Genomic DNA, 26,271 nt, shown 5'->3' with positions numbered 1-26,271 from the left:
GCCATTTAAAGTCATTGATGTATTCGACTCCGGTAGCTGATGTGGACACTCTCCGCAATCAAATTGTGACAGGTTGTGAGACAATACGAAACATGCCATAATTTGGCATCGTCTTCGCGAGTCCATGAGACGTTGATGTGAGGTTGTATTCAGGCAGAAAGTGGACATACATTTTTAACAATTACTATAAGATAATGTGAACAGTTAAGTGTCATAGACAGACCTTCAAAACTCGGAAACCAAGCATTTCTGGAGCTATGTTGAAAAAAAAATATTTTTATTGTCTACATATGAGGAACTCATTCCTGAAGTTATGCCGTATATTTTTGAGACACCCTGTATACTGGGAAATTCTGAAATCTACAAATATGATTAATCCGAATATCTGAATCTTATAATTCACTAAAGCCCCGAGTTCTTCCTGAGAAAATCCTCTTCCTCACATTTAACTGAAGTGAAGTAAATTCACCAATCACTATCGTGCAGCCTGATCTAGGGCGGATTTCTAAAAAAAAAACATAAATAAAAAACGAAACTAGTACTAATGGAAGAATATTTCTAATGTAGCTTAAATAGTTTTTCATTTTCTCCACAAAACATCGAAAGAACACATGGCAACCAGCGTTTTGAATGTCGTAAAATAATGCATAACTTCAAACTGACATACGGGAAAGCGAGACGTTGCGGAAACCAATATGTTTGTTTGTTTATTTATTTAGAGGGCTTTACAGCGTAAGGGTAACATGGCCATAATGCGCCGCCGTAATCAATAAACTGCATCATCAATTGGAAGATTTAGCAAAGTTCTCTAAGAGATATTCTAGTAAAAATAATGGCGGAATGACAGAAAATTATCGGGCACATTTTGAAACGAATACTTGAGTGGCCGTCTCTATAGATATAGAATTAATTTCCAGAGAGAAAGAGAAGTATTACTTGAAATGCATGGCGTATGTGTTTGTTTCAACACATGCGCTCTACACAAGAAACGTTCTACAAGGAACAATCGGGCAGTTTCATCATGCATCGGTGGCAAAAAGCATGAAAACATGATCCATCATACACTATACTACAAACCCGCAATGAATGTGTGATGCTCTGACTGTGTCTTGATAGTCTTTGGGTCCTTTTGTTCGCATAGACCAAAACTTGATTCTAGAGCGTATTTAAACATTTTTTTGCAGACCAGGTGCACTCCGTCATGTTGATTGGATTCCCCTCCGTAAAATGAAAGACTTTTGAAACTACTGTCCAAAGTGGATAGTAGTTTCGAAAACCAGACAGCTACATGTTTTACTGAATGGAGGCTTGCTGTTACTGTGGATCTTCTTGGAAATCCTGGTTTATGAGACGGCGTTTGCCAACTGGGAGGGTGCGTCTCAGCTGTTTCGGTTGAGTATTTTAAAATGATTTTTATACAAATCCACTTTGTAGTCCTGAAACGACATTCGATACAATTGCGAAACGTTTGAAATAGACAATTTGTATAAAATATATACAGAAATATTGCAAGGAGGAAAATTCCTGTATTTGCTTTATATTCCTGTATATAAAATTCTTGTATCTGCATAATATCGGTGTAGATATAGCATAGACAACTCTTAAAGAAAAACTACGATAGTAGTGTGAAAGGCATCATTTTATCAATATCTCATATTGTGCTCATTCTTCACAAAGAGTTACCACGTATAAGTAACACTTCATTAACAGAGAAGGCTATTAGTGAATAGTTAGTCGAGGTAGCGCAACACATGGTAACTGGTTGAGAAGGATGAGCACAATATGAGATACTGATGAGATGATGCCTTTCACACTACGATCGTAGTTTTTCTTTAAGAGTTGTTTATGATGTATCTACACCGATATTATATTGACATAGAATCTTAAACTCTTAAAATATTATGCCTAGTTGCACTTAGTCTTATTTGAATAAAATTCTTGTATATCATTCATACAACATTCACCTTGGGTCTTCTAACGTAGCCGAGTGGTCAAGGGCGCCATGCAGTAGCACACGATCTTTGAGTGGACCGGGGTTCAAGACCGTGACTACTAAATACGATTAAAATTTGTATTTATTGATTTATTGTAAACTCCACTGATCGAAGTATAAACAAGAACAAATTATGCATAACATACAGGAATTTTTCTAGCAAGGATAAATAGTTAATTATCCCATTGTAAAAGGTAATGGTTAACTTGAGTACTTCATACAGCATCCGACATACTGCCACATCTTGAGTACCACATACAGGTCTGGAGGCCTCATTTTAGGAAGGCTGTGAATCTCTTGGAACGAGTGCAGAGGAAAACAACGAAATTAGTCAAGGGAACAAAAGGGTGCTCTTACCAAGAAAGGCTTCATGTCTGTAAATTGTAGCGTCACAAAACTGGGCACCTGCAAGGAGATCTCATTCAGGTGAATGATTAAGGCTTTGAATGGGTTGGTTAAGTGCAACGCTGATGGAATCCTTCCTCTTGCTCGGACCAGGAAGTTAAATCTGGTTTCCAAACAATTGCAAACCCATCACAGCCTTCGGACGATAGTTTGACAATGAGAGAGACAGCGTTGTTTTCCATTGTGGCGTTTCCCATCCAAACCTTCTCGATGCAGAGTGCAGCTCTTTACGTAAGTGATATTCACCGCCGTCTTGATATATTCTGCTGAAAATTCCGTCAGATTCTGTCTGGTGGGTACAGAATTTGCAAGGCTTTCTTTCTTTCATAGCAGAGATAAGAAAAATAAATCTGAAGCCAAAACGAACGCGACATTGGTGTTTTTTAATGTAATAATTTGTGAAATTAACGGACGACCTTCTTGTAAATCGGAAGGGTACGGCTAATCCTTCGATGAAGGTAGTTATTGAAGATCAAGTATAGCATTCTAAAGACGTTTGCACTCATACATATATATATATATATGTAGAGAGAAGTTCGCCTGAAAAAAGGAGAACCTACCGAAAGCAAGATACAGAGGGGCAAGAGATGAATGTGATGCACTGCCTTACATATCTGTGATGCTTTTCCTTCAACTCACAGTCAATTCATTTGTGAAAAGGTAACGCTGTTGTCTTGAGGTTAGCACAGTGAGGACAGAACTCTCGTATAGAGGCAAGAAGGCCAAAGCTAGCCAAATATAATCCTCTAAAGAGGACTGTTGTCCCTTTGGTTTTTAAGACATTTAACTAAGAGGTATCAAGAAAAGCTTTTGTTAGGTTTACGGTTACTGGCTAACGGCGGCGGAGCGTTCGTAGTGACATTGCTTTCTGTTCCTTTCATGCAATGTGGGAAAGAGCTGGTTTCAGAAAGACTGCAGCCTTTGCGTAGAATCGGTTGGTCTATACAGCTGGCCCAGTACACCGAGGTTTCTCCCTAACTCAGTGCAGTATACTCTGTGTCGCATATCCAAACTCTGTAAATGTCAGGGACAGTGGCTGACCTAGTACAGAGGCCAACTAGTTGGACGGGCTTTTGTACACAGTGGGTCAACAATACCATTCAGTAGTGCTTATTGGTCTACACAGATGATCCCGCACAGAGGATAATCACTCAGACTGTTCTCTGTGCGAATTGGGTCTCTATTTCTGAATTAGTGTGGATTTCTGTCCCTTCAAGAATGTTGGAGCATGTAAGACAAAATTCTAGAATGAGCGGCCAGAAATTACACCACGGCAGCCGTTGAGACCATGCGGCCGCTGCTTTCCTGGACATACCATTCAGGTGTAAGATACAGACAGTGAAATCTCTGAGGACGGTGGTGGTCTGGGAATCTTGCAGAGAAGAGCGGTGACTGTACTGCAGCCGACAATACTTCATCTGGTCAGAGATTTGCCCGTTGAAGGTGTGAGTAAATCCGCTTTTATTTAAAGCATTTCTGTGTCCTCGTCCGATCATCAAATTTTGTACCCTTTGGGTTTTCGATGAGTCTTGGTATTCACCATTTTGATAATATATCCCATCTCACTATGAAGTGAGCACTTCCCTGACCTCTGGTCATCACGTTATGGAGTGAGCATTCCGTGTCCTCCTCTGTATCCTTTATGGTTTCCTAATGAGTGTTGTTGTTTAGCATTGTGGTAATATTCTATCTTATTATAGAGTGAGCATTTGTGTCCTTGCTCTCTGAAGAAAATTACTCCACTTAAGGGACCTTTATTGAGTATCTAGCACTATGACAAAGTACTGTAGTTTTTTTTTTTTTTTTTTTTGTCCCACTGAGGAGAAATTATATTACACGATAATACATGTTAGCGTAAAAGTCTCAGGTGTGTACGAAGCAGTGATCACAAGAGGCACGCTATGAACGCATCCATCCCATAGTGTGCAGGTGCCCATGAGCAATTGAGGGGTTGATTGAAGTGTTGAAGTCTTAATATGAGGATGAAAACGGGTCATATTGGATGCTCCACTGACGAATTCATTTGCTGCACAACAAAACCCCGGGGTGTATTCCATTGGGAAACTGGAGGTTACAACTTCCATAATGACAAAAAAATTGATGAAGCAAGAGGACATTTTAAATGATGAGTGCCTCCCATCCGCAACGCCTCAGATCAAGATTATGGCATACGGCAAGTGGGGAGGGGGAGAAACAGACTATAACGAAACATTTATATGTAACAACTTATTTATGTTCGCATGAGTAACTTAAGAACGAGAGCAGCACTGTGTAAAACTTTACAACATGAAGCTGAAAGCCATTAACAAAACCGTTCTTGAATGTAGGTTTGTTCAAGATATGGGGACTCGAATTTTGCATCTACAAAGATAAATCGTATACCGTGAGTACAGTCTGAACAAGGAATTGAGTTGATTAACTAGAATTTGATGAGTTAATTTATAAATACGAAATACATGAGAGAGAGGAGAGAGAGAGAGAGAGAGAAACCTTTATTGCAACAAGAGAATTACATGACTTGGATGAGTATAATGTCGTAAATTACCGCCTGAAGCCAGAGACTCACATTATAACAATGATAATGGAATTGGTAATGATGATGAGAGTGATAATGATGGTAATGATTATGAGAGTGATAATGATGATAATGATTATGGAAGTGATAATACTTTTGATTAGAAAAATAACACATTAATACTATATCAGTGGTAGAGCATTACTTAAAAGAATGCAGGGGACATTACATGGAGTACATCATTCGAATTAGGCGGTTCCACCAAGTTGCAAGAACGTTTTCCTGTTGGTTTTGTTGGTAAACAACTGATTAAGGTTTGGCGTCAGGGCTCTATGCTATTACTAACAAGTTGGTTGGAAAGTAACGTCAAATAGATGTAGTTTCCGATGTTGGTGTTCTGGTAAAGATATTTGCCAATGACACAATGGCATCCCCTCATATGACATGAATCCCATATGAGGGGGTGCTGAGATGTATACTGTGGCTATTAGTTGTTTATCTTTAATGATGTTAAGAAGGTGATGTATCCATATGGAACTGGCCAGGGAGACTTTTATCTCTCATTTATATTGCTATCAAAGTTTCTGTGAAAAGAATCAAAGAACAGTGAGTAAGGTAGGGAAAACCTAACTCTCTCTCTCTTCGGGTGTAAGACATGATTTCCAGTTCGCATATTTTAGAACCAGAATTCCGCTGTGAATATTGTTTTTTTGGTTGTTGAACCGATGATGATGATGCCCTCATTTCCGTCGCATAGAGAGAGAGTAATATGCCCTCAACAACTGATGCCTCTGTTTAAATGACTAACTGCCATTTACATAGGATATTATATGCATAACGGCAACAGTTTTTTCAGTAGTGTAACGAATAAAAACAATTAGTTTTTACTGTTTCGGATATACGTGATAAAATCCAGACCTAAGAGTTCTTTTTTCCCCCTAACTATTCTTTAGTTATTTTTGACCGAAAACTCAACAGCGATATGCATTCTGAGAATCCCTGACAGGATTAAAAGAATTATTTTTCTGTATTGCAATTTGTTCTACAGGCATAGTCCTTTTTTGAAGAGAGAGAGAGAGAGAGAGAGAGAGAGAGAGAGCATTATGTAGCAAACTATACTATATATATACAGTACATGTATTGTAGTAGAAATAAAGTTAAATTATATTATAATATTTACTATAGTTTTACAAGTTAAAGTTTAAAGTATAGTAAAAATGAAATTATTTTCTCTTCCAAAATATACTTACTGTTGATGAAATATTCTGTAAGGAAAAATAATTCACATACAAGTGCTTTCCAAAGTTCCATTGTCGAATTGACAACTTCTACATGCGTTTTTAAAACCACAATCCTCTGAGCTACTTAATTGTTATTATCATTATCAGCATATGGGCAATTACGAATGGATGAAAATTGCTGTGTTTATATCTACAATAGGAATCTAAAAGATCTAAAAATATTCACCAAACACCAATTGTGTCTGGTGAATCGCTACCTCAACCTAATTCTTCAGACACTGCGTAATTCATCGGTTAATATCGATGAGTCTCTAATCTTGTTCACCGATAACAACTAGACAATCTTATTATCCTCTAACAAATATTCTCGTGTGGTATATCCTCTAACAAATATTCACTGCAAAAACTAATGGTTCCAAGTTTGAAATTTCGCCTCTAACTGCTACTTTGGCGAATGGTCAGCCCTTGAACAAACCTTTTGTTACTCAAATACTTTTCCAAATTCATCCATTTTTCTAAATAACGGACAGAAAATGGGTAGTGTCCGATAATTGATTGCCGTATTTGAGAATCGATATACCAGGGGTGGTGATATAGCTACTACCTTGGATCACCACTGGACTCTGCCAACCATTAGCATTTATAACTCGCTTTCTTAAATACCTTTGAATGCAGTCAACTTTTCAGAACCTTTATTACTAAATTAAATCATTATTTACTGATAGCCTAAAATCCTTACCTCAGGAATTTTAGGTATTTATTACCAAATGAAAGGTGTGAATAAATATTATTGATAGTTAGAGAATACCGAACCGTCAATTTTCAAACACGTATTACAAGGCAGATTCAAACCTCCAAGTTACCCCAAGGTGAAAGTAAAAGAATGAAAAGATCCACATATTGGCCCTTGCCAACAAGTTTTGAAACATACTTCTAGAAGATAAGAAGGATGGTACTGATCCACCTTCCCCAAATTACAATCACTGGAGAGAGCTATGAACTGCGTGAATATCTTAGAATAACTGCCCGTACCTTACTATGAACTTGTGAGAAGCTGAAAATTTTACAATATTGAAAGCATTATGGAATTTAAATATAACTCCTAAAAACAGCAGTTTTCTATCCCCGAGCTTTTTGCTCAAGAAGTGAACTACACTCCTGCCAAAAGTTTGGAATCAGAGAGTATGATAACAGTTTTCGTTATTACTATTTTTTTAATTAGCTATGACAATGTAAGATTTAAAAATAATAAAAAAACAAACACTACAAAGTATTTTAAGATTTTATCAACTATACTGATTTTTCATGAAACTATCCCACCACCCACGAATTTTATCACTGCCTTACACATATGTGACAATCTGGCAATTAATTTTATAATAGTATCTTAACTATATCTTGACTAAGTGTCTAATGTTGTCTTAACTAACGTTATTCCAAGCGATCTGCAAGATCTTCCCATATTTTTGGGAACATGGGGGAACTTCACCGACTTCACAGTCTAAATGAGCTAATAAAAGCTCTATTGGGTTTAAGTCATTTGAGGTGGTCACACCATAATTTCCAATATCCTCCCCCTCCTATTGTTTAGTTGTTAGAAACCCTGCACAGCTTAAATCTGTGCTTCGGGTCATTGTCTTATTGCAATATAAAATTGCTTCCACAAAATAAAAATCCAGAGGATATTGTGCATTATGTTCAAGAATGTTTTCATAGCTTTCTTTTCTTAAAATTCCTTCAATTCTTACGATGTCACCCACTCCAAAAAAACAGAAGCAAACCCAGATCGTGATGGAACCGCCACCGAGTTTGACTGCAGGCACTGTGGCACCATCCATTTTTTTTCTTTTTTTTTTAGTTAATCATCTCACACAAACTCTACGCTTGGATCCAAAAATTCCAAATTTGGATTCATTCATCCACAGCGTTTTTCGACTCTTCAGTTGTCCAATATTGATGGCTCTTGCCAACCGTTTCTTTCGATTTTCCAGTTTTAATAATGGTTTTTGGACCGCTACACGACCATGAAGTCATGATTGTTTAAATCGAAGTTTTACGGTGGATGTAGACATGGAAATTTCTCTGTTCCTATTAAATTCAGCTTGGATTTCAGGTGCAGTAAGTCGTCGATTGCGTTTATAAAACTGTGTATTTAGTGTCTAACTGCACCGGGTTATGGTTTTATCTTGTGCTTCCGTTGTTACCCGCAGTCGTCCTGATCGTGGTTGGGCCTTTAAAATGGCAGTATCCTTGCGTCGCAGAATAGTAGTTTGTACTCCTTTAAATGAAATACCTAGTTTTTTGCCAATTCTTCTCACAGAAGAACTTTCTTTATACAGAGTTATAACAGCACTTCTTTTTTCAACACTCAGTTCCTTATTTTTTGCCATGTTTATCACGAAACATCTAAAGCTTACACCAAGCGTTCTTTCCGAATGACGGGTGTTCAATTTTATAAGTTACTGCTCTTACTCCTCGATTTATATTATTATAAAGGGCTCGAAATCATCTACAGTATTCTGTAATATTGAAACAATACTCCCACTTTCTAGAATATTCTACAATCACCTACAATGTTCTACCCCATTCCGAAATTTTTTATAATGTTCCATCATATTCAGGAGTCTTCTACACTCCTTGGAATATTCATTCTCGATTATGGTAGAAATTTCTTAAATATTTCTTAATTATCATTTAAGGTTTGTTTTTTTTTTTTTACACATAATAGAAAATATTTTAATAGAACTAGTAAACGAGTTAGTCCTATTTTAATAAAAACTTTGAAATTTAAGAAAAATGAAACGTGATTTTGAACTTTTAGACAGGAGTGTAGGCAATTCAACACAAAAGCTACTCTTGGAGATAGGGGCGCAACTTGAGCGATTAAAGCCTACCTTATTTTTGTTCAGGGCGATCGTAAAGTCGTAATCTATTTCTGAAAAGACTTAATTCATAACAAAAGTATAATATAATATGAAAGTACAAGAAAAATACATTATAATAATCATAATTTAGAGCACTATGATTTGTAATGATGTGGCTCATTTCAGACTACAATCTAGTACTCTCACATGATGCGATTTCACATTTTTAATTACGTGAATCATTTCAACAATTATGAATTTCTTCTCTCAGTTGTAAAAAGCAACCGAAAAAAAATTGACATTTTCTCACAACCATTTGGATTCATTCATATCTTGCATTCATTCATTACTTTTTTTTTTACTTTTATTACTTTCATCATTATTTCCTTAGGACTACAATGAGTTAATAATCAATTGTATTCCATGTTGCTCAGGCATCTCTAGATTATTTACAGGAATTTCTACTGTTTGACTGCCAAGAACTTTATAGATGGTGGATAAACAATCTAAGAGCCAATGTATAATGAGACTGTACAAATTAAAAGTTTTTATATATTTTAGATGCAACTCGTTGATTCTGTGTGTGCGCCCAAAAAGTACAAAAGAACAACATATGTAGCCTGAGAGCATGGCATCTTTAGGTAGAGTGCGCTTGTAGTTGATGGGAATAATATGCATTATGCCTGTTTACAGTAGGCACTACTGGATGTTGCTGAATATAAAATTGTGTTTCTTCTTCCTTATCGCTGCCTCTCGCCGGACGCAGACACAGGTAGTTGGCTTTTTAGTGTATTGTGCTTTAAATATTTTTGCATGATTGTGTTTGTAGTGTGTGTGTACTTTGTACTTATGCGTGCAGCATCATGTACTTTGTGCATGAAGGTAGATAATAGAACGTGCAGCATTTAAAATTGAAATACATGTCAAAGGTAACCCAAACGTTGTGCTCTTCCCGATAACAGTTAGAGAGCAAAGTTCAGAATTGCGTTTGACTTTCCACGCCACTTTAACATATTTCTGTAACCATCTCAATGAACCGTTTGAACTTGCAAGAAATGAGGGCATGCACTTAATGCGTGGTAGCCTATTGTGTGCACTGATATATATTAGTCGATATTTAGCTATTGCACGTTGGCTTTCTGGAGATGATGCATTACGTCAGTTTTATAAATTTTGTAAGAGCTCTAGGAGCCTAGAATAAAAAAAATATTTTAGGCTATCGTTGCACTGCAAAATGATATTGTAAATTTCTTTGTAATATTTAGAATGTCTTTAAAAGATGATACAATGTAAAAGCACTTTTTATTTTAGAAATTCTGCCATTGTATTTCTCCCTTCGCGTTAAACTGCTCACTTCTGCGGTATGCCGATTTTTACATTTGCAGCTTGCTTACATAAATTATTTGCATCCTACACTGACCTCCACGAGTTAAGTCACAACCATTTTTAAACGTAATTTCGTAAGTGTATATGAACCTTGATGTCCTGGTGTAGTTTTATGATACAGATCTTCCAATATCATGTCAAGTTACTCGTACGATTTTAAAGTAAATGTGAAAATTTGACATGAGGTACTCATTTCTAATCTAAATAAGTACAGAACGTAGCGCACATTGTCTAATTTCTGTGAAATGCAACGTAGATGTTTGGAAGAAGACTTAGAGCGAGCTGAAAGGTTATCGGCAGGATGATAGCAGACAGTCGCAAGCTGAGGTGGACAGAGCCTTAACGAGTGTCAGCACTGGTAATTTCAAGATTACAGCAACATCGTAAGAGAAGGCTAGTGTCCCATGTGCAAGCTAGAGGTCTGTTAATAGGATGAATTGCTGCTTGACCTCGCCTAACAAAGGAAACCATTCAGGCCTACCTATGGTTTTACCACCACCCCTCCATTTACAATAATAAGTGAGCTTTTCCAATTTTGTGGAAAGACTCTTTTAAGCGAAGACCAATTAGGCCCGAGTATTCCTTAAAGATCAGCTGACATTCTTGAAACAAGCTGATTCAGGAGATCTGGAGAGAAAGTCACACGCGTCCCCATCCCTTTATGATCAAGAAAAGATTTTTATTATCATAAAATTCCCCTTTATGATCAAGAAAATAGCATTTATTTCTTGAAGTCCTTATTGATATTGTAAGCATCACGATAGCTACTCTTTGAAAGCTACTTGACTGTGAAGAGTAATCATACTCCCTATTAATCCCCAGAATTACGCATGACTTCCTCCTCTTCTTTTTGTATAAAAGTGCTCTAAGGGTATGACTATGAAACAGAGGCATTTCTTCGGGAACTCGATATAATTACGTTTCACTATTGAAACCATTTTAATGGAATTTCATTAATGGGTGTAATTTAACTTATGGTCATTTCTGTTAGGCGATGGGATGTTCATGCCTTTGGTAGGAATAATCTCCGCATCACTGAAGAATAATTTAATTTAACCGAATTCACACGCATTTAATTGGCCATGAAACTCTCGCTGATTTTTGTTTAAAGCACTCGTATATAAGTATGTGAAAAATTTCGCAAACTGAGATGGATCTTTGAAATGGAATGAATCTTTTAGTGCAAAGTAGCATGCATAGTTCATATACCTGGAAGTAGCTCAAGTTCTCACAGCATGCCCTATAATCAGAGAAAGCTAGCAAATGAAAACTGAAATAAAAAAGAAAGTTTTTTTCTTTGCTGCGATGAGATTTTATTGGAAACATACGTAGCTCTGCATTTTTAAATTTAGCAAAGGAAGGCACATAAAAGACAGTGATGGTATAATTTTGGCATTTCTCATGATGTTAGAAAACAACCACTGCAGTGCATGTGCAGTTATTTGCATTCGGTATTAATCAGTACATTTCATATTTGCTTTTATTTCTTACTCTTTGGCTTGTTTCGTTGTTAAGCAGTTTCATTAACTGCTTCGAAGAATCGAAGAATGCTGCTAGCATGATATTTGCATGTTCCAACTTGGAATTCCTCTCGTTTAAAAGGTGTTCATATTAATTTAGGGCGAATATTTTAAATGTAAAAATTAAGTAGTTATCTCCTCAGTATTTATTACTACAAGAAGAGATATCTGCTTGTCATTGTTAATATCTCTTCTTTACAGTCGCAACTTATTTACAAATACTTTCTTTCACACAGCGGGGATCAGATTCAAAAATATTACAGCTTTCGCCATCAGTTAAACATCAGTCGGAAGCGATGTTGAGCATCCTGAGGCATTACTCTTGGAGTCAGTTCTCCGTGCTAACATCCGATTTAGGAGGTCATGGCGATTTCATAAGAGCAGTCAGGGATCAAACTCAGAAAATGAGCAAGGATTACAAGTAGGAGGTTCTAAAATATCTTCAATGTTTATTATTTTTATTTACTTACATAACTCAGTGCATATTTCATTAATAAATGTGTAATAGCAGACAGTTACATCGATAGTAGTGAGCATACAAATAAAATTGCGAAGGATACAATATGAATAATGATTATACAAAATAGAATAAAAACTACCCACTTTTACGATTGAAATGGCATCTGTACAAATTGGAAAGTTGTTTATTGATCATAGTTTAATAATGTACACCAAAGCATTTATGTTCCACTCCACAGTGTTTGAAAACGGTGTCCCTTAAATGGCGACGACCATTGCGAACACAATTCTCTACTCGTATTCGCACATTATACTGCATATTGTTCTGCGGAATATTTCTGGTGTATGTTTGTTTCAATTACTCAAGGGCTAAAGGCTGTGAAGTATTTGGGCATGAACCCGAATCGAGAAACTAACAAAAAAAAGTCATGAAGATAACACACTTAAGTTATTTTAGAGAATATAGCAGATTCAAACACACTGAGGATGGTAATGGGTGTACAGTTTTTAAAATTATCAGAATGTCTGTGTTTTGTAGATCGCAATTACCTAATAAATAAATTGAGTCAGATAAATAAACAACCTTAGATAAATAAGGGTTAAAAGTTGAGTGGAGAAAGGGAGAAGTTAATTTCTGCTCTACTTACAAAACAACATTTGCAACCAGTCAAACCTTGGCAATCGAATCGCTGAGATTATTTGCAAATTTCTTGGCGAAGTTGAAGTGCGAAAAAAATCCAGAGAAGAGAAAGGTAATTGAACCTGGGATTGGTATGTTGACGAGATGTTAGCAAATAAACTGGCCTTACAAAGCGAATTGACTGAGAGATTGTTGCAGTGTAGTAACAAAAAAAATTATATTAGGGCCCCCCCATAAATGATTACATCTACCCATATATTTTTTTTGTCTGTAAATTGCGTGTGTTCTCTGGTCGATTTGCCTGTTTGCTGGAAGAAAAAAACCCCAGTTTCTGGGAGGGAACTTTGCTGTCTAGTGAAAAAAACCCACTAAAAGCCCATCATCGACAGGATTCGAACCCGGGCCTATTCCACCCGGTGTGGGGAGGACGGTGGCGATACCACTGTGCTACCCGTGCAGATGCAATGTAGTAACAGTCAGATTCCGGACTATATATGTACTCCTTCACTGTCCAGTCAAAACATTATTGCCACCTACCTAATAGTGGGTATGTACTTTTCTTGTCGCCAGTACAGCCCTATCACACGACGAGGTATGGACTCTATAAGGCCTCTGAAAGTTGTAGGCGGTATGTTGTACCAAGTCGCCAGAATTGCTTCCCGTAGATCTGCGATAGTCCATGGTGGAAGATGCAATCGCCAGATCTGATGCTCCTCACAATTCCAGAGATGTTCTATGGGATCATGTGAAACGTAATTCCTATCTGATTCATATCCGGCGAATCAGTGGCCAAAACAGTAACTGTAACTCGTGTTCGCCGAACCATACTCAAATAATACTGGCAGCTTTGCAGGACGCATTATCTCCTGCTGGAACACCCCTGTGCCATCTGGGAAGCCAGATGTCACATGTGTGTACCATCTGGTGCGCCATCATGGTGGAGTGTACCTGATTAGCGACAACGGATAGGTAGTTTTTGCTTTCAGAGTGCGGTCTAATGGTATGAGGACTCCAAGGGATTCCTAGGAAAACATCCCCCATTCCTAAACACTGCCGCCACCTGCCTGTCTCTGTTGGACCATTTGATCCCCAAAATACTTTCGAATCATTCTGGCGTCCAACATTATCAAAATGTTGATAATGTTGAACCATTTATTTAATCGTCCATTTGATCCCAAAACACTTTTGAGCGCACACCCTGTAACTTTGAGTGATAAATTTGAATATAATATAACTCCTAGGAATTTAAGGGTTCTTGTTGCCTCTGTAACGTTGCTAGTGGAACGATGCTGCTGCTGCTGCTGCTGATGAAGATGATGTACTGAGGTTTAAAAAGAAGAAGAAGCCAAATAATTTGCCTTATGATCATAGATTTTTTTAGATAATTCATTTGATCAGAGTTGTGTTGAACTGTGCTCTTTTGAAGCAGAGCATGATGGTATCAGCGAATACACAGTGAATACAGGAAATTCCAGTAAAATGATAAAAAAGGCAGAAAAGAGAACAGTGAACAGAGAGGGTTCACCTTTGCGGATTGACTACTCTTACTGATCTACGGACTTTCATTTTATGCACTTCAAAGTACAAAGATCGCATGCTGAGCAGTTGTAACAGAAAACTAACGTATGATACCAAGACTCCAAAAATATTCTGTAATGGCAGTACAATACAGTAGTAGAGGTGAACTCCTACACCTCATAAGAGATTTCTGAACTCCATCGCCATGTTTGCAACAACATAGTCGAAAATATTGCAAAATTATCACCAGTTTATAGTAGTCGATGTGTGAGGTGGTTTTAGTATTCCATATTTGTCGCCCTGCTCCGTCTTGAATATTAAAGCATAATTCTTGTTTTTCTGAAAAAAAAAAAAACTGTACGGAATTCAACCGAGAGAATTAAGCGACTGCCCCTATTCGCACAAAAAACTAAACTTTTAAGCATAGTAACGGATTCTGATTAATAAAAGAGCAGTACAAACTTTATACAGTTTTTGCAAAATAAGAAAATAACGAAGTCATCAATTCACACGCGCACGCCTCTTAGAGTGAATACTTTGCCTCGTAAGGGAGACCATAATTTGTATTTGTGATGACTTTCGGCAGGGAGCAGAGCGAGAATGGGAAGGAAAACTATTCCATATTAATGACCTACTTCATGTTTTTGTATATGCCATAACAGCGAATATACACAATTATTATCACGTCAAAAAGAAAGACCATGAACGCAAAGTTCATGGTCTTTTATTTATTTTTTTTATTTGTTAGAATGTAGAAGTGTGATGGGTCTGCTGGATACTGACTTTTTCAGTGGATGACCAACTGTTCAGCAATCACTGCACCAGTGCTGGTCTGTGAATATGGCCATTCAGTTAGTATGTTTCGAGTGAAAATTGCATGGCATCTTGTACTTGAACTTCTTGGTTTTCATTACTCTAGACAGGCAAGTCAGCTAAAGAACACTCGCAGGCAAATATTTTGTTTTTAGGAGTGTTAGCAAATCTATGGAGCCGTGTCATATTACAAATAGATACTGTGGTGTTAAATTTCTCTGGTCACGTGTAAAGGCACAGAACAACAGGCGCTTAGAGTGACCATAGTTCCAACCAGCATGGCTACTGAATATGATAATGTTCTTGTATCTATCCGTCTTATAAACTCCTCTGACCTTACATGATTGTCGTGGAGTGTAAACAGATTTTTTTTATGTTCGTGTGTCAGTCTGTTCGCATATGATAAGTCGACTCCCAGTGGATGGATCTTCGTGAAATTTTATATTTGACTCCTCTAGAAAAAAAAAATTGTTGAACAATTTCAAACTTCATTAAAATCGGGCAATTATTGTTTTATTCTTCATATATATCACTTAGATTAACCATATATCGTGTATTGTAGCTGAAGTTTGTTGCCTTATGGAGGAAGAATGGTCAATATGGCCTTGCCCTAATACACAGAAACTAAATGTTCACGGTTCGCTTATGAAAAGTCGGGTTTTTTTTGTTTTGTTATAATTTTGCTAAATGCATTATTCACGAATTTTTACTATTTGCTTATTATATTAATCACAACAGAAACGTTAAATATATGTTATATTTCACTTATTGTGTTAAAATCCAAGAAGAAATACGAAAGCGTTGACAGTATTACAATGATTGTTTAATTTATTACTTCGCAGAGCCTGAATACGTGTTAATTTCCTGCACTGTTCATTATAAAGCATTACAAAACGTGTAGTAAGTGAAAACATTTACTTTGACTGGTTAGTTAATCAATTAATAATGAACTAGCAGCAAGTAATTAATTTATTTATTTACTTACTTTTCACTTCTGTTTATCGCATAAAAGAAAAAAAAAAAATCAGCAAATTTAAGAAATAAAAATCTAATGTACCTGAAATGTAACGCACTGTCATATAATCGTACAATTCCAATCTGGATTTAGAATCTTTTAAGCTTATACAAGAATGTGCGCTCCAATGATAGCAATCACTGAAATGGTCATCTCGATAACGGCACTTCATGACAAATTATGCTGTATTACATTTTTCTTATGATCGCCGCAGGTTGCACAGTCCCTTAAACCCCCTTTCGCGAATAAAGGAGCTGGATTTATTATCAAATAACCACAACCACAATTGCACTCCACCGGGGGAGATGTTTTTGGCATTTTATGCCCATTTTCCAAGTCAGCTTATCTCGATCGTAGCAGCATGGTACATTTTGATTTTTCCCCCCACAAATTTTGGTTTTTCATCCCGAAATAGTCCTAATACATGCTGTTATAGCTATAATTTTGAATGTAAGACATGACGATGGAGTTTGAAATCCCTGTAAGGGACAAAAATTATACAAAATTTCCAGTTGATGCTTGAATATACTGTCGAAAGAATAAGTGCCAAATGAAAAGTGATCCACATACTTCTCATGAGAAATTCTGTTCTATGTCATGCTTTCTTCTTTTGGGGTAAGCGGACAGTTGTGCAACTTAAGAAAAGCCTACACATTGTTCTTAAGAAAAGGCTACACACCCCTGGCATGATGCCGTGAAGGGTATTGTATGCAGTGTTGCCATTTTAGCGGTTTTCCCGCTAGATTTAGCGGAATTGCTTCAGGTTTAGCGGATAAAAATATGAAATAGCGGATAGCGGATTTTTTAGCGTGAAGAGTATAAATGTTTAGCATTTTATGTATTTTGGCAATGTAACATTTATATTAAGAAATATTCATTTAAGAAATATTAAATTAATTGTTCGATTAATTATTTAATTAACAATAAAAATAATTCATAATTGAAATAGTAGGGATATCATATTTCATAGTTTTTTTTTTATAAAGCGAAGAATCGGTTTTATATTATTCTGGATTTCCCTGAGGAGAACCCCAACAATTTTATGTAGTTACGCTCGCGGTCAAACGACCTGATCATTGGGTCATAGCTTTAAATTGTTGAATCAAATCTAAAAATGTGGAAAAAATTCTAATGACGCCTTTTTTTGAAACAGCTAAGGAATGGCATTGGATAATTTTTCTTCGTCGTATTTGTTTGGCTTCCAAGAAATGCGATCCGAATTACCGACATCTCTTTCAACGTTTCTAATAACCACAGAGCAATAAGAGTAATAAGTAATAATTATTTCTAATAACCACAGTGTAATAATATCTTAGTATAGTCAGTCCTCGTATAGCACGATAGTTGTATTCCTAGAAACCCTCGTGCAATGCAAAATCGTGCGTTTAGTAAATCCACCAGCCGACAAAATCAATTCAAATATTTATACAGTGCCATAAACGATGGTGCAGATCCGAAAAAGATAGTTCATTCGTGTCAAACAAGGTGGTTATCCATTGAAGTTGCTATAACAAGAATTTTAGAACAGTATATTGAATTAAAAGCCCATTTTGAAATAACTCGTTTGACTGACAAATGTTATACTGCAGAACTTCTTTATTCAATGTTCAAAGATGCAAGTAATTTAGCATATCTTTTATTTTAAAACCTATCTTATCTGAAGTACAAAGAGTAAACAAATCTTTTGAATCAAATACTGCCGATCCTACATTATTACTACATGATTTAAACATGCTATTGTCGATGATTGCCAATAAAATGTTTTTACCAAATAATGAAAGAAAAATAAATGAATTAATAATGAATAAACTTATCACAACAACAACAGATGAAATGGCAATAAGAGAGAGATGCCGTAATTTCTTGATTGATTTGTATCAACAATTAAAACAACGCCTTCCGGACAACATAAAAGAATTAGAAAAAATGTCATTAATCTCAGTTAACAATATATTAAAGAAACAAAAAGAACCACTGATAAATTTATTACAAAATTTAAAATTGTCTGAAGTAGAAATTGAAAAAATTGAGCAACAGTATATAAACATTACTCTCGTTAAATGGGAAAACATCAACAATACAATGAAGTTTTGGTCAGAAGTTTCGAAATATCGAGATGCAAGCGGTAAAAATCCATTTAAAGAAATTAGCGAATTTGCATTGGGTATTTTAATTTTGCCATTATCCAATGCAGATGTGGAAAGAATATTCAGCAACATAAATCTAGTAAATAACAAAACACGCAACAGAATGAGTGTTGGCACGGTTAATGCAATCTTATCAGTACGATACGGGCTCAAAAGAGTTGAAAAGTGTTGTAAAAATCATGTTTTACCTGAAGAAGTGCTTCGCAAAATAGGCACACAAGAAACATATGATGAGGAGGTATTGAATTTCGAAATTAATTTAGATTTTTAGATATTGATTTTATATTAAAAACAGAAAATAAATAACTATTTATATATACTATTTGTTTGTTTGTTTTTATTCACTACAAAGTACAAACAAATGAAAATTTTAAAAATTTGGCGGGTCAAGTGCTAAAAATAGCGGATTTTGAGTATGCGGCTAGCGGGAAATATTATTAAGAGTTGGCAACACTGATTGTATGGTCGTGGTACCTGCGTGTACCGGTGAACTGTACAATAAAGATCTTATTTATTTATTCTTTATTTAGGTGTAATTAAATTTATCCTAAATTAAAGCTATTAATGTGTATAATTAAATAAATCAGTGAAAATCCGTAATAAAAACCTGCATTTAAGTCAAATTAAATTTAAACGACAGAAGTTTATCAGCGAGTCCATTGTATGAAGGGATAAGCGGGGACCAAGGTACCAAACGTCATGAGGCGTCAGTATATCGGTTTTCGACTGCGTGTATTCTAATTAGTTTGCTTGCTTGGAGGAATTAAACCTTGATTCATTAAAAAAAAAGGAAGTAAAAAACCCCAACTAACTTGGAATGTAGAGAACACATGAATTATGTCGATTAACTCTTTCATATAACTGGAACATTTTTCTCTTGGAGGATAAGCCACTCAAGTCTGGTAAGTGGAATCAGGGAAGTGTGGAAGTTGGTACATCCAGACGCCAGTCATTGATCCAAATTTCGTGCGCACGTAATTCGAACTAGTAATTTCTGTGGCGGGCGGGGATTTCTTGCCACAACCGCAGAGTTAGTTTTCATCTGGCCAAAACTGCGTAGATTTTTTTTTCTTGAAATTGTTTTCATTCCGAAAAAAAAAAGTAAATTCACGCAATTTACAGGCACGATATACCTACGCCTCGTCGCTATGGTCACCTCAGAAAAAAAAATTAACACAACCAGACGTTTAATGCCTTGACACAATCCAATCTTAATGGGAACCGAATTGAAATGTTCTGATATGGGAGGAGTGCCATAATTGATGTACTGCCATGAAGGGCAATGACGTAAGTTCCTAATTAATGACTGCATACCAATACTAATATACATTAAAGTGATTGCAGTGTGTTGTTGAAAATAATAAAATGCAGTATTGTACTTGTCTCAAAATTTCAGCCCTGCTATTATCTTTTATAAAAATAATAAATATTTGCCCATCTTGATCGAAAATCTTTAAATTACCACCTTAGGTTTCAGCTGATGCAATATCTGCATTAAAGTAAACAAATAGTAGTGACGTCAAGGATTTTTAAAAGGGAGGGAGGCTAAATAAGTGTTCCGGGTCATCATAAAGCTGGGTGATGTGATTGTAGTTGGGTTTTAGGAGCATCAGCAACTAAGGCAATATTGCTCCTTGTATACTATCTGTAAAATTGCGTGTGTTCTGTGATCGATTTTATGTTTGCTGGACGAAAAACCCGAGTTTCCAGAATAAAGAAACATGCTACCCTAGCCTGAGACCAACTAACTCAGTCACGCTGTGAAAAAGGCCCATAAAAATTCTTCACATCATCGACGGAACCCGAACTCGAGCTTTTTCCGCACAGTTCGAGGAGGACGGCTATCCTGCCAACTGTGTCACCCAAGAAGACAAATGGTAAAGAGTAGCGTTCAAGTAATAAAAAGTGATTTAGAAATGGTAATAAAAATTACATCCATCGGTCTCGGGGAAAGAAGTGATAATCCCACTTTAAAATATACGCATGGAATTATCGATAAGCTTTGTAAATACAATGCATGTTGAATATCGATATATCATGTAAAACCATTTTTATTTGCACGCATATTGAGTATCCATAAACCACTGCTTATTTTCTTTTTGTCTTGCTAGATTCAGACGCATAATAATCACGTTTCTTATTTGTTGTAGATTCGAAATCATCGATATTCTAACGCTGAAAAGTAAGCATCGTGATGGAATCAAGGTCGAACTAGACAAAATGGCGAAAAGTGAAGCTCGAGTATTTCTCCTTTTCTGCGAAAAGGAGGAAGCTAGTGAGATAATGTCTGCTGCCAATGATCTCGATATCACAGGGAAGAATTATATATGGATTGTGTCACAAGCCGTTGTACAAGAGCCTGTCGATAAAACAATTTATCCTGCTCAGTTTCCACCAGGAATGTTAGGTACGCATAGATCTTCTTTGATTCCACAACTGTTTAAAAATACTTTATTTTTACAAAATTTATGCAGTCTTTAGAAGTAGAGTGAATCAAAATTTATTTCATATAACCCATACTGTAAGTACTATTAATTTATCATTGACAACTTGATGGAATTTGCTTTTAATTGCTATTCCTGTTCATTCACAGATGTTTTGTTTACAGCGAAGGCATTTCATCATTTTTTCCCAGCACAGCACATCCTCATATTTAAACATCGACAAATTTTTATCTTTCTGACTGGTCTGTATACACTAACAATCTTCAAATATTAAAAGAATTAAAAGTCAATGTTGAAGCAGAAGTTTCAGCGATACCTATTCGAACACACTCTGAAGACTCGTCAAACACGGTGAAAAGAGTTTGTGCTTACAATGGGAAAGGAGAACAATTTCAACATTTACTGCAGTATCTATTATATGTGCAATACTAATAGAAATAAAACTTATTTTAACTTCTGCTATAATATTTATAATAACAACTGAAATAAAAACGGAAAATATATTACTGGTTGCGCGTCTTTCGAATTACCTTATAGGACAAATATCACTAAATGTTTATAAAACTAATAAATTTTGTATAATAACTTATGGAACTAATAATTTTATTATTAAACAATATTTGGATATTAAAATGAATGCATTATAACGAAGAAAAAATGGCCAAACTTACATAGAAAGACGCGGGCTGCAATTCGGAACGTTAATATTAAAATAAATAAGTATTGATTTTAATTTTTAATTGATTTTAACTGATTATATTGACTTTATTGCCTGAAGTCGGGTAGTACCCCTAGATACCACTCGGCTTCCGGAACTCATCAGAAAGAAAAGATTAGTCTTGTCATTTAAGGTTCTAACTGGCTTAATCACAGACCCTTGCATGTGGAATACATGCCCGTGGAGAATCCCCACAGTCATCTAAGATGGCTTCCTTCTTTGTTATCAAATACTAACAGATGTGCTCTCCCTAGGAGATTCCTACCGACCCAAACGTTGTCTATATCCAAAATCTTGACCGGGACCTCAGGAAGTTTGCCACACACACACACAAACAAACAAACAAAGCCTACAAGAGGGCTGTTCTGAGTTTCCAATGTCCCCCCCCCCCCGTTTCCAATCCACCTGATGTGATGAATATCTCTCCCGACATGGCTGCCATGTAGGAGTAACTATCAAGACCACGGGGCCTGCTTTCGCTGCTGGTTCCGGTAGATGTGTTTTTTGTCTCCTATAACTATTCATACATAGCATTGGGACTACTCTCCACGCTACTGCTGATACAAAATTTATCTCGTTTTACTAGTTATGCTTTGCTAGCCATTTTGGTTTACCTGTTTTTAGCCTTTAATGAAACCCTATGACGTTCCTGCTAATTATAATACAAAAATGTATATAATTCTGACTGTCCTGTGATGAAGTCAGCCGTGATAACCCATTGATTTAATTAATTTGGTATTAATGTTCCTCGTTATAACCAATATTTACAAATTCCCCGAATAACTTGGCAAATCAACAATGTCCTTTTTGAAAAGCCATAACTGATGAACATTTTCAAGGACTTCAGGGAGAAGAATTTCTTCCGCGATGTAAACATTATCTGCGTATGCAGCAAATTCCTTCAAAGCATTGATAAAGATTAACTTTGAGGAATGCCAACATTTACATTTTTCAATCATAATCTTAAAAGAAAAAAAAAACAATTTTCTTTCAGGTAAGCAATTTTATAATATTATAAACATTGTTTATAATATTGAAAATATTTCTTGGGCTCTTTGAGACATTTGGAAAATTCGGCTTCGCCTGCACTAATGACTACCCACATGGCGTCGACCCTTAAAAATATCTTCCAGCTGTAATTCATGAGGGAAAGCTCGTGTTTGCTGTAATGATGATGGTCGGGATCATCTTTGAACCAGACTTCTGGGCTTAATGCAGTCGGTGCATCTCACTTCCAAGCCTAGGAGCAACACAGTCAATTATGCCAACCCAAACCAGTTAAAGTTATCAGATCTCGTTTCCTCTCCATGCAAATGTTGGGGTACATACAGTCGCTCGATGGTGGATTGTAGAAGTTCACAATTTACAAAAAAAATTAGATAGACTGCTCCACGAGCCTTCTTTCTGAACTGTTGTCATAAAACAAATAAAAGATACTTCTCAGGACTTACTCGTTAACTCTTCGGTAACATCACTCAAGCGTTTCAACCTTTCCGCAACTTTTCTAACATGACTTTCGACCGCAGTATCAATATTCTTAGCTACCTCTGCTTCGCCAGAGGTTAAACTTTGAAAATCTGTGCGCAGAACGAGACTGTACTTGGTTCCCGTGATAGCTGCGAAAGTAAAATATTAAAGATTGATGGACTATGGTACAGGAAATCCGATGAGTCTGCTTGCTGTTATCCTGCACTATAAATACAAATATTGTGAAACGATGTAAATTCGTTAATTTATTGGTCTATAATTTTTATTATATTTTTGCGTAATATTTTAATAATTCTGTTTTCTAATACTTTATTACCATTTTATCGTTATTTATGTAATCGTAGTTTCATCATGGGATGCATGGCATGCAGCCGTATATGTGATTGTATACAATTATATGCTTCATGTATATACAGTAAAGAGTTCTTCTAAAATGAACAAATTTGATATTTTTTCCTGTTGCTTAGTTTCATTTAAAGTGAATTTAAATAATTGATAAAAACTAATTAAAATAATCTGTAATTTATAGCTGTTTGTTTTAATGCGAGTACTCAGCAGATCAGCGAAGAAATCGAACGGGCTGTGACGATATTTGCACATGGGCTAGAACTTTACTTCGGTGATCCCAAGAATAGTAACCAGTCTCTGGTTCCAAATCTTAGTTGTAAAGGGACTGGAGGGGCTCGCTGGAACAGAGGTGATCATTTTTTCAAGTAAGCTTTATGTTGTCTTCCCATAATATCCTTTGTTTAAATCTGTTCTGCTTTTGTAAAAGCACTAGATTTATTGATAGGATATACTGATGCTTCGTGGCTTGTATTGCCTCGGTATAAATTCTAACCAACCCATAATGTCACGAATACCAATAATTTCTTTGAACACCAAATAAAAAATTTTATTTATTTTATATTTATTATTCAATTTATTGTTAGTTACAATCGCCCCTTGTACAGCATGCAAGCTATAGGGGATAAAAATAAAATAAAATTTACAACTCAGAGAATAAATTTAAAAAAAAATTGACAGTTTAAAAAAAACGTCCTTCGCGCTGTGTGTCTCAAAGAGGAGTATTCACAACATGTAAAGCTTAACACACTTTGCACACGAACTGCACAATGGCAGCATAACACTGAGAAACAAAAAGATTGTGTCCCTAGGCAGTCAACCTCCAAAACGACATCCCGAACCATGGCAGAGATTTGGAGAGAACTGTGCATTGGGACCGCCTTCAAGGGACAGGCTTCCCAGCTCAATTTTTAATTTCACCGCATGCAAGAGACTATGGGTTCTAGTTAGTACTGTTGTGGCTCAGTTGTTTTTTTGGAAGATAGTCGTTCTGTAGGTCTTACTGGAGAATAATTTTTCACAGTTAACTTGTAACCGGTTCAGGATTTCCATTTTATTAAGCGAGAACATCCTGTTAAAACTTTTCATGGAGATTAGGTTGGAACGAAGTGGTTTGATTTGCAGATTGCACGATTGCCTCAGATTTCGTGGATGCGAGATGATGTCTGATAGGACTAGGGCATCATATCCACCTGTCAATAACTAGACCAGGATATGAATATTTGTCTTGATAACAATAAACTTCCAAGATGTCAACTCCATATTTGTATACAGAATGCCTCTTGATACAGCGAAGGGAAATTGGAAGATCCAGTTTAACCACCAAAGAAGCCAATATTCAATGCTTAGGAAAGTTTTTACGTATGTTTCTGGAGCTAATGACCAAATGACCGAAGCATATAAGGAAACTGAACCTAACAATGCATTCTTTCACCAGTTAAGCATTACGGATCCCAGTTAATTCCTGTCTTGAGCGCCAGATGGCGGCTAGGGTATTTTTATTTGTGGTAATTTGGAAATTTCGGCTTGTGGTAATGAAATTTGGGATTACCTTTGTTGTCCTAGGTAATCCCAAATTTTGTGATATTCGACTTTCTGTATGGGTTGACCATTTAAGAGTGTAATGACATTATGCTTCTTATGCTTTCGGGAGAAGGCCATCTGAGCCGTTTGGAGAGGATTTATTTCAAGGCCAATCGAAGACAGGAAGTTGGCCAGGTTAGTTAATTGCTGTGTGGCTTGTAGAGCAATCTTGTGCTCACTAACGCTATTGCTGGATGGAAAGAACATTTTCATGTCGTCGGGTAGGGAAGGATATTATTTCGTGTTGAGAGGAACGGATCAAGGGCTGTAGCGAAAAGTGTCACAGTTTATCAAAATAAGATATTTTAGTTTTTATCAGCGATAAAGGCAAGCAAGCAGGATGCGTCAAACCTCCTAAAATTTGAATGAATATACGATTTACAAATTTTGGAAATAATATTTGTTATTCTTGTTCATGTAAACTGCATACCAAATTTCCCACAAATTAATAATAGGTGTTAACTTAAATTGTCGTTCTCGTACATCAATAGAAGGATGTTTCCTTTTGAAATTATGTCATTATTGTTATAGCCTGAGTCAAATTTAACGGTGTTAGGAGCAGATTTAACTTTCAGCCTCATTTATAAAACAGATTAGAGCGTCGTTGATGCCAGTTAACTTTTAGATTGTACTCTATTTGTTTTGCCATTGTTGATTTAATGTTTTATTTTGTTTGTTTTATGCTTTCCTTACGCTTATAGAAACGTTTGCTTATTTAAGAAAAATGGCAAACGATATATAATTATTTTATTTCTTTTTTTACTTTATACATTAAAATTGATTGTGATTTTGATCTTATGCACCTTTTTATTTTAATGCGCTAACTGAGTAAACATATTCAAATAAAATTTAAAAAATAATAATATATATATATATATAACCGATATTAAGTATAAAATTAAAACATATGCCAGTAGTATGGCAAAACTGTTGAGCGAAAATTTAAACATAATAGTTAAATTAACATAAAGGTTAAATCAACGGGAGGGGAAAGCAAAGTTAACAAGACTAAAATTGTAGCTGAAAGTCTCAGAATAATTTAGAAATTCAATTAAAAATAATTCCATTTTAAATTTAAAATTAAAGCCAAATATATAGAAATTTAGGGACGCCCCCAGTAAGGTGCCAGTTATACGTGAAATATCACCAATAGAGACTAAACAAACTATGAAACAA

The 26,271-nt window shown here is 35.9% G+C and overlaps 1 protein-coding gene across 3 annotated transcripts in view; it reads left to right on the top strand.

The window, feature by feature from the left end:
- The window catches only part of LOC150083141 (glutamate receptor ionotropic, NMDA 2B-like), a 223,924-nt gene that overhangs the window by 96,513 nt on the left and 101,140 nt on the right, over positions 1-26,271 (top strand). For 2 of the 3 annotated variants that reach the window (XM_090377835.1, XM_090377834.1), the window contains exons 3-5: positions 12,161-12,345; positions 20,667-20,923; positions 23,696-23,879. In XM_090377835.1, the coding sequence (XP_090233961.1) occupies positions 12,161-12,345; positions 20,667-20,923; positions 23,696-23,879 (626 nt within the window). The remainder of the gene's footprint in view (positions 1-12,160; positions 12,346-20,666; positions 20,924-23,695; positions 23,880-26,271) is intronic. The other variant, XM_090377836.1, reaches the window with a different exon arrangement.

The sequence above is a fragment of the Mastigoproctus giganteus genome, chromosome 7 (genome assembly GCF_048544385.1).
Source record: "Mastigoproctus giganteus isolate SK-2022 chromosome 7, ASM4854438v1, whole genome shotgun sequence".
NCBI lineage: Eukaryota > Metazoa > Arthropoda > Arachnida > Uropygi > Thelyphonidae > Mastigoproctus > Mastigoproctus giganteus.
The sequence above is the reverse complement of the archived record's forward strand: the minus strand, read 5'-3'. Positions and strand labels throughout refer to the sequence as shown.